At 43.0% G+C, this 17703-nt stretch overlaps 1 protein-coding gene across 1 annotated transcript in view; it reads right to left on the bottom strand.

The window, feature by feature from the left end:
- GUCY2C (guanylate cyclase 2C) overlaps nucleotides 1–17703 on the bottom strand; it is a 552042-nt gene that overhangs the window by 26582 nt on the left and 507757 nt on the right. The window contains exon 25 of the mRNA XM_073644175.1: nucleotides 11974–12068. Within this exon, the coding sequence (XP_073500276.1) occupies nucleotides 11974–12068 (95 nt within the window). The remainder of the gene's footprint in view (nucleotides 1–11973; nucleotides 12069–17703) is intronic.

Here is a 17703-nt window from a genome sequence, read left to right as displayed (position 1 = left end):
GTTATGAGATATATATGTGTATATATATATATATTTTTTTTTTTTTCACTGTGCTACTTTTGCACAATGTTTGTACACTGTATTGGAAACAAATGTTTTTTGTAACCGCATTCCAAGAGACAAATTTTTTTTAATTTTTTTTATGGATGTTGGGATTTTTTTGTAAATGCTTATAACATTTTTAAAGACATTGTTCACAATGAAATAAAAAACATGCAAACTTTACATGGGTGACTGCGGTTCAGATGATTCCATAGATATTATTATTATGTGTAAAATAATACCACTTTTTTTTTAATTGAACACTTTTTTTTACAATGAATACATTAAACTTTAAGACAGTGGTGTGAAAATGTGTTTCCCCCCCTTCTTGATCTCTTATTCTTTTGCATGTTTGGCTGTGTGCGCACTACACGTTTTTTAAGCGTTTCCGCAGCGGCAATTCCGCCGCAGAAATGCTTAAAAAACGCTTGGTAGAAGGTCTGCAATGTTCCCCAATGATAATCTGCATGTGCTGTGCACATGCTGCTTAAATTTTCACTGCGGATTATCATTGCGGAAAAATAAGCAGCACTACCAATTATTTTGCGTAAGCGCGGCGTTTTAGCCACCATTGACTTGCATTAAATCGCTTAATATCCGCATGACTACATGTGCACATGCGGATATTAAGCGATTCAATGTGCGGATGGTACACGGGTCTGGAGAAGAGGAGGCTCTCCTCCAGACCCGGGTACCATAGTACCTGTAAAAAAAAAAAAAAGAATTTAAAATAAAAAAACATTATACTCACCTTCCGATGTCCCCTGGTCTCCTGTATGATGCGTCCTGGCTCCCTGGCGGCTCGCGATGGTGTAAAAGGACCTTCCATGACATCATTCAGTCATGTGACAGGTCAAGCGACCGCTGACACGTCATTTCAGATGTGCCAGAAAACACTCTGTGGATTGACGAGATAAGTCAAACTTTTTGGAAGGTGTATGTCCCATTACATCTGCCTTAAAAGTAACACAGCATTTCAGAAAAGGAACATCATACCAACAGTAAAATATGGTGGTGGTAGTGTGATGGTCTGGGGCTGTTTTGCTGCTTCAGGACCTGGAAGACTAGCTGTGGTAAATGGAACCATGAATTCTGTTGTCTACCAAAAAATCCTGAAGGAGAATGTCCATCCATCTGTTTGTGACCTCAAACTGAAGCACACTTGGATTATGCAGAAGGACAATGACCCAAAACACGGAGCAAGTCCACCTCTGAATAGTTTATAAAAACAAAATTAAGACTTTGACGTGGCCAGGCCAAAGTCCTGACCTTAATCCAATTGAGATGCTGTAGCATAACCTTAAAAAGGTGGTTCATGTTCGGAAACGCTCCAATGTGACTGAATTACAACAATTTTGCAAAAATTAGTGGGCCAAAACTCCTCCAGAGTGTTGTAAAAGACTCATTGATAGTTATCGCAAACGTTTGATTGCTGTTGTTGCTGCTAAGGGTGGCCCAACCAGTTATTAGGTTTAGGGGGCAATCACTTTTTAACACAGGGCCCTGTAGGTTTGGATTTCTTTTTCCCTTAATAATAAAAACCGTAATTTAAAAACAGTATTTTGTATTTATTTGTGTTATCTTGGTCAAATATATAAATTTGTTTTGTGATCTGAAATATTTAAGTCTGATAAACAGAATAACAAATCAGGAAAGGGGCAAACTCTTTTTTACACCACTGTAAAATAGAGCCAGCACCTGTAAGCCCTATGTGACAGCATTCTAGAATGTTGTCTATATGTCCCCAATACGCTCTCCATAAAACAAAAATAGCTTTTATTATACTCACCTGCGGTGGTCCGGTCCGATGGGCATCACTGTTCTTGATCCAGAACCTCCTCTCTTTTTGCTTCGTGTGGATGATGCATCCTACGTCTTCCACACAGTGTTCTCGGAATCAAGCTCCTGCACAGGCGCACTTTTCTGCCCTGCCAAGGGCAGAGCAAAGTACTGTAATGCACATGCGCAGGGAAAAGCTAAAGAGCGGCAGTGCATGCACACAATGTTTTCCTCTGCCCTCGGTAGGGCAGAGAAGTGCGCCTGCGCAGGAGCACGATGCCGAGGCACTCTGTGGATGATGTAGGACACATCATCATCTCTCAAGAGGAGAGGAGGTGCTGGATCAAGAACAGCGATGCCGGACCAGACAGCTCCGTAGGCGAGTATAATAAAAGCTATTTTTTGTTGCATGGAGAGTGTATTGGGGAAATATATACAGAATTCTAGAATGCTGTCACATAAGATTTACAGATGCTGGCCTTAATTTATATGGGAAAAACCTGCTTACAGGTTCCCTTTAATGATTTGTAATACTACCCATGAGGGGACTTCACAATGCAATCTGTTGCAATGCAATCTGGTGATCTCTCTTACTTAATACTTTGGTGTGCTTGGTTTACTTAAGTATTATTGCATGCCTGTGAAGATCGATTGGGCCATGATTTTGGAGATTGTATGGAGTGACCACCTACATGTGTAACCACATAGTAGTCTTGGTATATTAACATCATCACTCGCAGCTGATGATGTGGGTACAGCTTCTCTCCTCATGCAATCCACTAGACGTAACTTTTCAACATTTGCTGTAAATCACTGTGAATATTTATGTCCATTTGTGGAAAAAGGTTAATATTTGCTTATTTGTAGCATGGGGTCACAACACTTGAATCCAAAATGCACCCAGCCTACTGTGGGTGCTGTGTGGTCTACTTCAGATGTTACATTGTGTGAACAGATTGCGATATTTTTTTTCTGAATATTCCAAGCAGATCAAGTTATCAAAAGAAAGTATTGTCTAGACTGGACTTCTGTTATGGCCTGACATTTCAGTTCTGGAGTCCACGCTGCGGTAACTGCATATGGTCAGAACTCAACCCATATACAATGGCCAATGCTCACACAGTTTTTAATGTGATATCATAGTTTACCCACAGAATTGTGCAACCATTAACCACTGCATGTGGGTGTGGTGTCAGATCCAAGCGCCTGCAGCAGCATCGGAACATAAAGCTCAATAGAAATACTGCTCAAATCCAAGGTATGTCAGAGAAAACATCCTCGTATGCATATACATGCATTCAGGACAGCAAGTGCAATATGACCAGTTTTCTATCTACCATACCTATTAGGCCACGTGCACACATTGAGTATTTAGTGAGAGTTTTCTACCTCAGTATTTGTAAGTCAAAATCTGGAGTGGAACAATCCGAGGAAAAGTATGATAAGACACGTCACTACTTCTGCATTTTTCACCCACTCCTGGTATTGGCTTACAAATACTGATGTAAAAAATGAACCAAATTATTTTTCAACAGGACAATGACCCCAAACACACCTCCAGGCTGTGTAAGGGCTATTTGACCATGAAAGAGAGTGACCTGGCCTCCACAGTCACCAGACCTGAACCCAATCAAGATGCTTTGGGGTGAGCTGGACCGCAGAGTGAAGGCAAAAGGCCAACAAGTGCTAAGCATCTCTGGGAACTCCTTCAAGATTGTTGGAAAACCATTTCCGGTGACTACCTCTTGAACCACTTGCACCACTGCTTCTTCCGCTGTTGTGCGTGCAAGCCAATCCTCTGTCCATGACGCATGTGAAGATGCCTCCTGCCCTACACCTGCCGTTGCACACTCTCAAGTAGCACCATCAGCAAGCACGTCCACGTCCCAGCGCAGCATTCAGTTGTCCCTACCCCTGTCCTTGGAACGCAAGCGCAAATACTCAGCCAATGCCCCACAGGCCTCACTACTAAATTCACACATTTCACGACTGCTTGTGCTCGAAATGTTGCCTTTTAGGCTCGTGGAGAAGGAAGCTTTCCGCAACCTGATGGCGGCGGCCGTCCATTGGTACTCGGTCCCCAGCCACCACTATTTCTCCCGGTGTGCCGTCCCCGCATTACACGAGCACGTGTCCCACAACATTAGCCATGCCCTCAACAATGCAGTTACTGGGAAAGTCCACATAACCATGGACACATAGACAAGTGCTTGTGGGCAGGGACAGTACATCTCGCTGATGGCACACTGGGTTAACATAGTGGAAGCCGGGACCCAGTCAGACCTTGGGACGGAACACGTATATATCATTCACCACCATATCTACCATATCACCTCCTCTATGTGTCTTGCAAGGGGCATTAGAGTTCCTCCAAATTTTTGGCAGCTTTTGCATTCACTGCATACCCAATAACAGTATAGGAGACCCACTCGTTATTAATGGCAACAAAGCATAGCCAGCTGATGGCTCTCTAACAATAGCGAGGGCAGACTGCTGGCCCTTTAAGAATAGTAAGGGCCACCTGATGGCCCTATAAAAATAGGCTTTGTGACTTTCAGAGTCCCTCCATCATAAATGAAACAGGATGTGTCTGATGATGTGTCACACAGCACTTGGCCAGATAAGGTTGTAAAATGTTAAAATGACATTTCCCAGTGAATGCATTTGTCTTGGTTGAAAGAAATTCAGAAGTGCAAAAAAGCATCAAAAACGCTACGTGTGAACATAGCCCAAGGTATGGAGGAGCATTTTGTTTTTGTATATTTATTTTGCTTTAGATACAAGTCATTATCCTGGAAAGGATGTTCCTTAGCATATTTCCCAGGAAAATCCATTTTGGTTTTGCTTTTGTATGTTTTATTGTGAGTCCGTAAAAGTGGCATAATACCTCTGACAACGTTGTTGACAGCAGTGACCTGGGAGTCATAAATGCTTCCAGGGGTTTTCCGCATGCTGTTCCCATGTAATTTGAGCACTGTTCCCATCGATTTGGGCAATTTTTAGGCCCTCTGCAGACCGCCGAGGGGAGCCGCCTGAAAAATGCTCGAGTTTCCCATAGAATTACATTGGGCTCGTTGCTCGGGTCGAGCACCCGAGCATTCCAATTTGCTGGACCCGAGCATCGAGCTCTCGAGCATTTTAGTGCTCACCCATCACTAGTAACTACTCATATTCAAGTCTATGGAGAGAGGCAGTGAGAGACAAGCAGATCATGCTGCAGCTTCTAGTAAAGAATCACCTATACCTAAGCAAAAATGCAAGCGAGTAGAAGAAAACATTGGCTTATAAGTGGATCAAGAAAATATTTCTTGGTATGATATACAGGAAAAACATATATCTTTGTACTGTATTAGCCAGTAGATAGAAAAATATTTAGATTTCAGCGTCCTCAGTGGTTGATATAGCGCTGCCACCAGGAATTTCAGGGCCCCAAACTGGTAAAATTTTCGGGCCCCCTTGAGATTCTGCCCAGGCTCCTCCCCAGCTCCGCCTCCACACCTCAAACGTTCCACAGTCCCACCGCCCACTATTGGAAAAACTCTACTTTCTGCACCACGTCTTCACCAATCACATATTAATAGTTCCCATCAAACACCATATCACACACATAGCCAGCAGCTTTTGTTTTGGCCAAAAGATTTTTTAAGCCGCCATCACGACAATGAGACTCTTCTGGCCAGACCCTACTCTACTCTAACCTATTAAACATTTCTTATAATACCCAATACTCTTAGGTATATTTTTATTTTTGGGAATGTGTCACATACATTTTTTTAAATAACTAATAATGCCACATACAAGGGACAAATACCACCACACTATGACCATATCACATATTACCACCACATAGTGACCATATAATACCACATACAAGGGACAAATATCGCCACACCATGACCGGACCACATATTACCACCACATAGTGACTGAATAATACCATATACAATGGACAAATACCGCTACACCATGATCAGACAACATATTACCACCACATAGTGACAGAATGATACCACATACAAGGGAAAAATACAACCACATAGTGACCAAATACTACAATACTGATCATTAATAAAAAACAGAATACTAATATTACCATAAGTACCATTATACACAGGATCTCTGTACATAGTTATGTAGAGAAGCTTACAGAGCACATTCCCCAATTTTTCCCAACTTCTATACTACACCAGATGAAGAAAAAAAAGTGACATAGTGCCGCCCTGCACAGTAACAGGAACCCCCTCTGAAAACCGTATCCTCAAAAATAAAACATATCACAGCAGTAATAATATCCTTTAATTAGCCCCTACAATAATAATGTCCCACATCATGCCCCCATGTCTTCATCCTGCCCCCATTGTCTCCATAATTAGCCCCTACAGTAATAATGTCCCACATCCTGGCCCCATGTCTCCATCCTGCCCCTCATGTCTACATTCTGCCCACCATGGCTCCATTCTGACCGCCATATCTCTCCTTCCTGCCCCCCTGTTTCAATTTTGCCCCCGTTTCCATTCTGCCCCATGTTTCCATTCTGCCTCCATGTTTCCATTCTGCCCCCAATGTCTCACATTCTGCCCCCATGTCTCACATTCAGCCTCCAATGTCCCACATTCTGCCCCCATGTTTCCATTCTGCTCCCCATGTCTCTTCACCCTGCCCCCTATGTCTCTCCTTCCTGCCCCGTTTCAATTCTGCCCCCATGTTTCCATTATGCTCCCAATGTCTCACATTATTCCCCATGTTTCCATTCTGCCCCCAATATCTCACTTTCTGCCCCCATGTTTCCATTCTGCCCCCAATGTCTCACATTCTGCCTCCATGTTTCCATTCTGCCCCCAATGACCCCTATTCTGCCCCATGTTTCCATCCTGCCCCCCATGTTTTCTGCCCCCAATATCCCCCATGCTTTCATCCTGCCCCCATGTTTTCATCATGCCCTCATGTTTACTGCCCCCAATGTCTTCATCCTGCCCCCATGTTTTCTGCCCTCAATATTCCCCATCCTGTCCTGGCACGTCTTTAAAATAAAAAAAAGTCTCTTCTTACCTTGCGGTGCTCCCGCGGTGTCCTGTTCGTGCTCTGCCATCGCACCCGGAAGCACAATCGCTGGCGCATGACAGTGATGTCATACGCCAGCGATGTGCGCTCTGACGTCAGCCAATCACTGTGATTGGCCAGCGGCTGTTAACTATTGCATGTGGGAAGCTTCCTGCACGGCAATAGATTTAAAGAGAACCTGCGTCCGAAGACGCGCCATCACTGAACTGGCAGTGTATCCCTTTATACACGCTATGCATAGCTATTATGGACATTCTTCATGATAAGGGTTTTTTCTCTCTGATAATAGTATAAATTGAGCCTACAGCTTAACAAACTCTATTAATGTGAGTATTATCCCTTATGTCAGTTGCCCCACTTTTTGGTACCAAGTGGGTATACGCTGCAATGTTATAACTATTGAATGTGCCAGCCTTAACTATCTATGACCATGTGTTTTGTGTTGTGGCTTGTTGTCATGTCTAAGCTTTGTGCTTTGTTTTTAACTTTTGGAACGTTTGTCTAGTCACTTGTTTAATAAAAATTATGTGAATATATATATTGGTGATCCCTGTCTATACATACTTCTTTCTTTTTGTACACTATCAAGACCAAAGTCAGCGTAGCCATCTACCAGGAAATTTTAGAGCACTTCATGCTTCCCTCTGCCGACAAGTTTTTTGGAGATGGAAATTTCATTCTCCAGCAGGACTTGGCACCATTAAACACTGCCAAAAGTACCAATACCTGGTTTAAAAACAACAGTATCACTGTGCTTGATTGGCCAGAAAACTCGCCTGACCTTAACCCCATAGAGAATCTATAGGGTATTGTCAAGAGGAAGATGAGAGACACCAGACCCAACAATGCAGATGAGCTGAAGGCTGCTATCAAAGCAACCTGGGCTTCCATAACACCTCAGCAGTGCCACAGGCTGATCGCCTCCATGCCACGCCGCATTGTTGCAGTAATTGATGCAAAAGGAGCCCCAACCAAGTATTGAGTGCATTTACTGAACATACATTTCAGTAGGCCAACATTTCGGATTTTAAAATAATTTTTTCAAGCTGTTGTTGTAAATGATTCTAATTTACTGAGATAATGACTTGTGTTTTAATTGGCTGTAAGCCATAATCATCAACATTAACAGAAATAAACACTTGAAATAGATCCCTCTGTTTGTAATGACTCTATATACAGTGGAGAAAAAAAGTATTTAGTCAGCCACCAATTGTGCAAGTTCTCCCACTTAAAAAGATGAGAGAGGCCTGTAATTGACATCATAGGTAGACCTCAACTATAGGAGACAGAATGAGAAAAGAAATCCTGAAAATCACATTGTCTGATTTGGAAAGATTTTTTTTCACATTTTGGTGGAAAATAAGTATTTGGTCAATTACAAAAGTTCATCTCAATACTTTGTTATATATCCTTTGTTGGCAATGACAGATGTCAAGCGTTTTCTGTAAGTCTTCACAAGGTTGGCACACATTGTTGCTGGTATGTTGGCCCATTCCTCCATGCAGATCTCCTCTAGAGCAGTGATGTTTTGGGGCTGTCGCTGGGCATCCCGGACTTTCAATTCCCTCCAAAGGTTTTCTATAGAGTTTAGAACTGGAGACTGGCTAGGCCACTCCAGGACCTTGAATTGCTTCTTACAAAGCCACTTCTTTGTTGACCTGGCAGTGTACTTGGGATCATTGTCATGCTGAAAGACCCAGCCACGTTTCATCTTGCTGATGGAAGGAGGTTTGCACTCAAAATCTTTCGATACATTGCCCCATTCATTCTTTCATGTACACAGATCAGTCGTCCTGGTCCCTTGGCAGAGAAACAGTCCCAAAGCATGATGTTGTCACCCCCATGCTTCACAGTAGGTATGGTGTTATTTGGATGCAACTCAGCATTCTTTCTCCTCCAAACACGATGAGTTGTGTTTCTACCAAACAGTTCTACTTTGGTTTCATCCGACCATATGACAGTCTAAAAAATGTAGAATTGGGACTACCAACCATATAAGTGCAAATCTAGCATGGTAGAAGGTATATTAAAATATAACTTTTAATGATTATATATTAAAAATGGCCAATGGCTCAATAAAAATAGACAATAGACACGATAAACCAACAAACGACACACAAACATCAGTCACAAATCAACACTTGAGTTTCATGGATCTGTCTTCGCATTTTTGATTAATCGTTATGGCTTACTTTGAAGATTGTTATAATATTCATATTTATGGACATGAATTTATACCTCTACTGTACCTATATGATGCTCCCCTTCTTTTCCCACCCCCGTACAGTTATGGGTGTCATGGTAATGACGCCTTATTTGTGTATATACATAGTTGGGTGTTCTTGATGGAGCGCAGGCATTTTTAGGTGCGCTTCCCCTCATCAATATGGTGGTGACACTGTTGCGTGGGACCTTGCAGGTGCGTCCCACGCTGGAGCGCAGTAGACCGGATTTTACGTGCCTGTCCCGCCCCTTCCGGTTCCTCTCTGTTTGGCGATGCATTCCTCTTTGGAGCGCATCACTTTATTAATACCTGCGCCCTCAGTCCGGTCACATGAGCACTGTCTCGCGCCACATAGCGCACCGGAAGTGACGCAGTGCTGGCACGGTCGCGTGATACCTTGCGGGTGCTTTTCACGCGGGAGCGCAGTGGACCGGATGTTACGTGCTTGTCCCGCCCCTTCCGGTTCCCCTCTGTTCGGCGATGCATTCCAGTTTGGAGCGCATTACATTGTCAATACATGCACCTTTAGTCCGGTCACATGAACACTGTGGTGCGTCACATAGCGCACCAGAAGTGACGCTTTTTGTTTGTAATTGGCGCCAAAAGTGAGCATATTTAAAACGCCACCCATTATCTGAGTATGCAGCACATGTAACTCCCTTTTGGTTTTGTTTTTGGGAATCTTTTTCTGCTGTGCTAATATAGCGGTCCCTTTTCCCTCACTATTCCCTGATGAGTGACTAACGAAACGCGTAGGGAATGGGAAACTTTTTGGGACATGTGCAATAGATCCCCAGCTCACCTATCTATACATGAGATATTTCTTAATGGGTATTGTGTGGGTAATCCTTTCCCTCCCCATTTGTTCGCATCTCCTCTGTGGATTGTGCCTCTCTGGATGAAAAACCAGCTAAGTGGGGATCTTCTTGTGCTTTGAGTAAGGCTATACTCCAACTATCGGTGAGATTGTTCCTTTCTCATTTACTTATATGTCACTGCCATATTGCTGGGGGGTCGCAATACTGGGCAAGCTCACCCTTCCCCCCCTGGGTTTGTGACTGATGTTTATGTGTGTCGTTTGTTGGTTTCTCGTGTCTATTGTCTATTTTTATTGAGCCATTGGCCATTTTTAATATATAACCATATGACATTCTCCCAATACTCTTCTGGATCATCCAAATGCTCTCTAGCAAATTTCAGACGAGCCCAGACATGTAATGACTTAAGCAGGAGGACACATCTGGCACTGCAGGATCTGAGTCCCTGGCTGCGTAGTGTGTTACTGATGGTAGCCTATGTAACATTGATCCCAGCTCTCTGCAGGTCATTTACTAGGTCCCCCCGTGTGGTTCTGGGATTTTTGCTCACCGTTCTTGAGATCATTTTGACCCCACGGGGTGAGATCTTGTGTGGAGCCCCAGATCGAGGGAGATTATCAGTGGTCTGGTATGTCTTAAATTTTCTAGTTATTGCTTCTACAGTTGATTTCTTCACACCAAGCTGCCTGCCTATAACAGATTCAGTCTTCCCAGCCTGGTGCAGGACTACAATTTTGTTTCTGGGTGTCCTTCGACAGCTCTTTGGTCTTCACCATAGTGGAGTTTGGAGTGTGACTGTTTGAGGTTGCGGACAGGTGTCTTTTATACTGATAACAAGTTCAAACAGGTGCCAGTACTACAGGTAATGAGTGGGGGACAGAGGAGCCTCTTAAAGAAGAAGTTACAGATCTGTGAGAGACAGAAATCTTGTTTGTTTGTAATTGACCAAATACTTATTTTCCACCAAAATTTGAAAAAAATGTATTTCCAAATCAGACAATGTGATTTTCAGGATTTGTTTTCTCATTTTGTCTCTCATAGTTGAGGTCTACCTATGATGTCAATTACAGGCTTCTCTCATTTTTTTAAGTGGGAGAACTTGCACAATTGGTGGCTGACTAAATACTTTTTTTCCCCACTGTAATATGAGTTTCACTTTTTGGATTGAAGAATTGAAATAAATTAACCTTTTGATGATATTCTAATTTTGTGAGAAGCACCTGTACCTTCCCGATCTTCTACTGAACTCATTGTTCACGCTGAAAAGTAGCTGGAATCCATCTCAGTCAAAGCAAGATGGACTGCCAACTCACTGTAGTGGCAGGTTACATCTTCTAGAGACAGGGAGGAGAATGGAGATGTGCTGTGTACATAGATAGAAAGGCAGATTATGCTGCAGCTTCTAGCAAAAAAGTAATTTCACTTCAGAGCTAGATTCACAGCTTCACTGCTGTAGTATAATATCGTCCATGTTCCTGGTTCTCCGGTTTCCTCCCATATTACAAAGACATAGTGATAGGGAATTTAGATTGTGAGCCCCAATGGGGACAGTGTTGATAATGTCTTTAAAGCGCGGTGGAATTACTGGTGCTAAATAACTGAGTAAAATAAATAAAATGTGGGCTGTGTATGGGAGACATCATAGCAGCTAGTTTGCCCCCACTAGCTCAGAGCCAACTGAAAATTAGAGATAGATACTTCAGAATGAAACATTATTGAAAAAAACAGGACACAAGTCATATAATGGCTAAAAATAGTGTTGTTCTTCATATACACAAAAATTAAAGCTCATTCTGAAAGGTTACCTGAAATTAAAGGTATGCTTTAAAGCAGGGTTCCCCAACTCCTGTCCTCAATACCCACCAACAGGTCATGTTTTCAGGATTTCCTTAGTATTGCACAGATGATAATTACATCACCTGCTCAGGCAATAATTCCATCACCTGTGCAATACTAAGGAAATCCTGAAAACATGACCTGTTAGTGGGCCTTGAGGACTGGAGTTGAGGAACACTGCTTTAAAGGATATAACTTGTTATATGCTCTTACCTTGAGATAAGTTTCTCCTCTTACTTCATACTGAAATTTGCAGTCTGTCCTCTTCAAAATAGATATTGTAGATTTACTTACATGTATTCGTAAAGCTGGAAATGAATGACAGGAGACTTATTGTCTCATTTGATTCCTAAGTTGCATTACAATATATGTTATAGTAACATTTATTGACCTATAACCAAACTAAGTGGATTACATTTCTCATAGGAGAGTTGAGGACACAGTAGATATATGTCACTTTGCTTATTTATGGCAGTATATTATATGAGAAAACATGCAAGTCTGTGGTTGGGAAAAATGGCTGTAAAAAAAACCACCTACATTGAGGACATAACTTAAGCTGCATTTGCACCATGAGCTTTAGTTGCGTTTTTGACCCTTCGTGTTTTTCCTGCATAACAAACGCAGCATCTTACAGTTCAAGCAAAATTAATGTGATTTATAGAAATCTCCTGTCCACTGTGCTTCTTTTTAACGCTGCGTAACCTGACCTGCGCTGCGTTTTCAAATCTGCAGCATGTCAGCTTCTCTTGCGGGTACGCTGAGAAATCATTGATGGGAGGTCCGGGTATATAGTTACCCTCTTATTTTAAGGAATCCCTCCATGTTGCACATACAAAAGTAGCAGCCATCACTTTGATTTCGCAGTTCCCTGTAGATCATAGGTACGCCAAAGCAAAAGCTCTTTCTTACATTTAGACCACTGTCATGCTTCTTCTACACAAACAGAACAGACTACACATGGAGCCCACGACTTGTCCTGATCACCTAGTTTTACACCAAAGTACCCATAATACACTTTTCTAACAAAGTCCGTAATGTTTCTTCGCTGTCTCTTTACTACAAAACAACGGCAAATGTAGCAAAAGTTGTCCGGTGAATTACGACACCCCCTTGTAGCCATTTCAAACATGTTCTTAGAAACAGAAGCTTAGTTCCCCACAACCACTATATATTGAATGGAATCATGGTAAGCGCGCTACCACACTCTTACGAACTCTGTCTAAAAGAAATTCAGCCTTTTCTCCCCATAGCAACCAATCACAGTGCAGCTTTCAGTTTTTATACTGCTGAGGTAAAATGAAAGCTGTGCTCTGATTGGTTACTATGGACACCACCACATTGTTACGAGTTGTGACTAAAAAAAAATCTGTATTTGCTGCCCATAACAACCAATCACAGCGCAGCTTTCATTTCTTATACTGCTGAGGTAAAATGAAAGATATGCTATCTTTGGAAACTGGGTTAAGAAAATCTTTTCTTCCCACAGCAGCCAATCGCAGCACAGCAACCATTAATTTCTAAAATCATCACCAAATGTTACGTAAAGGAATCAAAGTATGGTGCAAGAAAAAGCCTATGGAGTCAGTGTTCATGAAAACTGTACATGATGGAATTTTTTAGATATTTTTACTGAATTCATTGATCGAAAGTACGTAAAAATCACCTCTTACTTTTCAAACTATTTAACTATTGAAGACCTATGTTATTTAGACAAGTTACTGTTTTAGATTTGTATCATTACCCTAGAGAAAAAAAAATATTATAGGTTTTTTATTCTATAGACACACAAAAAAATATTTTCAATATATTGTTTTCATTTTAAAAACATAGAAAAAAAAAAGTAAATAGATATTGCATTCTTATGACTCGCCAGTTAAAGGGAATCTGTCACGTGAAAAAATGCTATTTACCTGCATATATAGGGATGATCTGCAGGTAATAGCATTTAAATCTTGCGTCCCCGGCTTTCTGGGGCAGTGGCTACAGTGAGAAAACTAGGCTATTAGTTGCAGAGAGCGCTTAGTCACTGCTCACTATACAGAGAGTGAGACTGTAATCACGCCATTGCACTTTGATTGATAGCCTGACCTGCACACACACAAACACATATCAATCAATGTCTCAGAAAGTGATGATAGCTGCACTCTCTGTAAAGTAAGCAGTGACTATAACAACTCCCTACACCGCCCCGAAGACTGGAAGCAAGCATCTGCAAGGAGAATAAAACGTAATTTTCTCCCTGTAGCCGCTGCTCCAGTAAGCCTGGCAGACATGATTTAAATGCTATTACCTGCAAATTACCCCTATATCTCTAGATAAATAGCATTTGTGGAGATGGCAAGTTCCCTATAAAAAATATATTCTGGTAAAAAATAACATATCTTTAAAGGGCATCGGTCAGTAGGATCAACCCTCCTAAGCCATCTGCATGTAGGTCATAGGAAGCTGAATAAAATGATACCTTGATATCTGCGATCCGATGTGTTATCCAAGAGAAATCCACATTTTTCTTAAATGTGAAGGAGATATTCAGGAAAATTGGCCAGATCTACACGAGAATATGCCTCCAGAGCTGATTTTATATGAAAGGGGGACATTACCAGTGTGATGTGTAATGGCCCCTCTCTGCTCTCCTGATCTCACTGCAGTGATGTGGTGTGTGGTTATAACTGACATATCTGTAGGTTCTTCTCAGCTTCAGCTTCCATCTCACAGACAGGATTGCAGTATTGTTGCAATACAGCAGAGATGTAGGAGCTGCAGCTGATAATGTGTTTGTAAGGAGACAAAGTTCAGTTCTACTATTTTATGTTAGTTAATCATCTCACACTAGTAATGCCCCCTTACCATTCTACAGCCATGGTGCATGAGAACTGTTAAACTTTTGACTTTAAATACTTTAGATAGCCACCGGCTGAACAATTGTTAGGCTGAACTTTTCAATAGCAAGAGCCCTTGCTCTGCCTAGCACTCCTGCATTTTCCATTAATCTCTTCACCACTGAGCCTGTTTTCACCTTCCTGACCAGGCCAAATTTTACAATTCTGACCAGTGTCAGTTTATGTGGTAATAACTTTGGAACGCTTTAAAGAATCCCAGTGATTCTTAGACGGTTTTTGTGACACATTGTACTTTATGTTAGTGGTAAATTTAGGTAGAATTTTTTTGCGTTTATTTGTGAAAATATCGGAATTTTGTAGAATATTTTGAAATTTTTTCAAACTTTCAATTTTTATCTCTTTAAACCAGAGAGTTTTGTCACACAAAATAGTTAATAAATAACATTTACCACATGTCTACTTTACATCAGCATCATTTTTGAAGCATTTTTTTTGTTAGGAAGTTAGAAGGGTTAAAACTTCCTCAGCAAATTCTCATTTTTCCAACAAAATTTACAAAGCCAATTTTTTTAGGCTTTGAAGGGCCTATATTACAGAAAATACCCAAAAGTGACACTATTTTAAGAACTGCACCCCTCAAAGTATTCAAAACCACATTCAAGAAGCTTATTAACCCTTTAGGTGCTTCACAGGAATTAAAGCAATGTGGAAAGAAAATATGAAGATTTTACTTTTTCCAACAAAAATGTCGCTTTAGCCCCAAATTTTGCATTTTCACAAGGGTAACAAAAGAAAAAGGACACCAATATTTGTTGTGCAATTTCTTCTGAGTACACCGATACCCCATATTTGGTGGAAAACTACTGTTTGGGCGCACAGTTGGAATCGGAAGGGAAGGAGCCCCATTTGACTTTTTGGAACGCAAAATTGGCTGGAATCGATAGCGAATGAAATGTCATGTTTGTACAGCCCCTGATGTGGCAAAACAGTGGAAACTTCCCACAAGTGACCCCATCTTGGAAACTTCACCTCTTGAGGGATTCATCTAGGGGTGTAGTGAGCATTTTTAAACCTCAGGTGATTCACAGAATTGTATAACATTGGGCTGAATCAATAGAAAATTACCATTTTTTCCACTAAAATGTTGCTTTGGCCCAAAGTTTTTAATTTTCAGAAGGGGTAATAGAAGAAAACGAACATTACATTTTGTTATGCAACTTCTCCTGAGTACGCCAATACCCCACGTGTTCGAAAACTACTTTTGAGGTAAAGTGCAAAGCTCTGAAGGGAAGAAGCGGCTTCTTTGAGTTCAGATTTTGCTGGAATGGTTTGAGGGTGTTGTGTCACCCCAGGCCTGGGTGCCACAAATATTAAAGGCTGTGTCTGAGAGCAGGAGGGAGGTTCCCTGGTCAGGGACAATTAGCATACAGCACCTCCTGTCCCAGGCCAGTAGGGGGAGCAGGCTGCCCCTATAAAAGCTGGAACTGAGGGCAGGGTTAGGGAGAACTGGACGACCTAGCTCAGGACTGAGACTAGTCCCAGAGAAGGAGGGACAGTTCAGCTGAAGCCAAGGAGTCCGTGAGGCAGTGGAGAAGCTGCAGGCCAGGGACAGAGGCGACGAGAGCCGGTCCTGGCTGAGAGAATCACCACCGGACATTGGGGTCCGAGGCTGTCAGGGTTGCAAGCCCTGCAGCAGATAACCAACCCGCAAGGGATTTCAGGTTCCTTGGCCTAAGAAGCTTGGAGGCTCCGCCACACAGAGGGACCAGTACAGCACGGAGAAGTAACAGGTACCTAAGGCCCGAGTCGCAAGCCATACAGGCGAAGTACACGGCCAGCTCAGGGACGTGGGCTATCACACCACGAAAAGGGGGATAGTCAGCAAGGGCAGAGAGAGAACAGTAGGCCTTCACACTCACCCTGACCAGTGGGGCTCGTCCGAATGTTCTCAGACACCCAGGCCCATTCCTACCCAGTACTCCTGTTGGGTCATTAGAAATACCTGCAATAAAGACCCTGGACTATTTGAAGCGGTCTCTGAACTCTGATTATTGCGGCCTACACCATCACCCCCAGCATCCACCTACATTGCCCTGAGGCTACACTCTTCCCGTGGGGAGTTATCCTATCCCTGTGCTGCACACCAACACCAGCCTCAGCGGTCTGCCTTGCAGCGGCGGTCATCCCTGACCGCAATCCACGGGTGGCGTAGTCAGACATTCATAGCTCTACAAATAGACTGCCACAGCATTTGGTCTGACCACCCTGAGCCACGGGATCGGGTCGCCACTACTACCCCCATCATCGCACTGAAGCCCGGTTCCGGGTGCACCACGGCCCAGGGGGCGAGTCAGCTTTGGTGTAGTCGGCAGGATTGTGACCAACCCGCCACAAACGGGTATTGCGTGCCTGAAAAAGACTTTATACTTACCTTAAAAAGAGGTTTCCCGCCATCCGGAGCCGTTTCCCGCCATCTTCAGCTGTTTCCCGCCATCCTCAGTCGTGTTCCCGCCATCGGGCGCCATCTTCGGGATGCCGCGCGGGAAGAAGAGGGGCGTGGACGTCCAAACCGCGCGAGACCTGAAGCCCCGCCCTACGCACCGACGCTGCGCAAGGTCCTGGAAGGAGAGAGAGCGACGCTGACGTCACCAGGACGCGACGCAAGGTCCTCTCCCGGAGCAGCACCAGCGGAGCCGCGGCCTATGGAAGAGGATCAACGGAAGGTAGGCCTCGGACGCTGAGGGACCTTCTACCACCAGCATGGCTGCAGCAGCGGTGATACCGTTCTCCATGCCCTACATCCCTGGAGCGGCCTGGCTGCCCCAATACTCAGGGGAATCCCATACATTAGCTGACTTTAAGGAAAGACTGCACAGTTTATTTAAAGTTTATCCCCTGACAGTAGAACAGAAAGTGAGCATTCTGACGGGGCAGCTAACCGGTGCAGCCTAGCGGGAAGTGAAATCGTGGTCAGATGAGGAGAAAAGGACTGTAAAGGACATTCTGACCCGGCTGCGGAGTACCTTTGATACCTGTACCTCAGCAGAAATCAAAATACGGTTCTATGGCTGTAAGCAGCGAGCCCAAGATAGTATCAGAG

Source organism: Phyllobates terribilis, unplaced genomic scaffold, assembly GCF_046119375.1.
Source record: "Phyllobates terribilis strain yellow unplaced genomic scaffold, ASM4611937v1 Scaffold_8__6_contigs__length_399053987, whole genome shotgun sequence".
In the NCBI taxonomy this organism is placed as follows: domain Eukaryota; kingdom Metazoa; phylum Chordata; class Amphibia; order Anura; family Dendrobatidae; genus Phyllobates; species Phyllobates terribilis.
The sequence above is the reverse complement of the archived record's forward strand: the minus strand, read 5'-3'. Positions and strand labels throughout refer to the sequence as shown.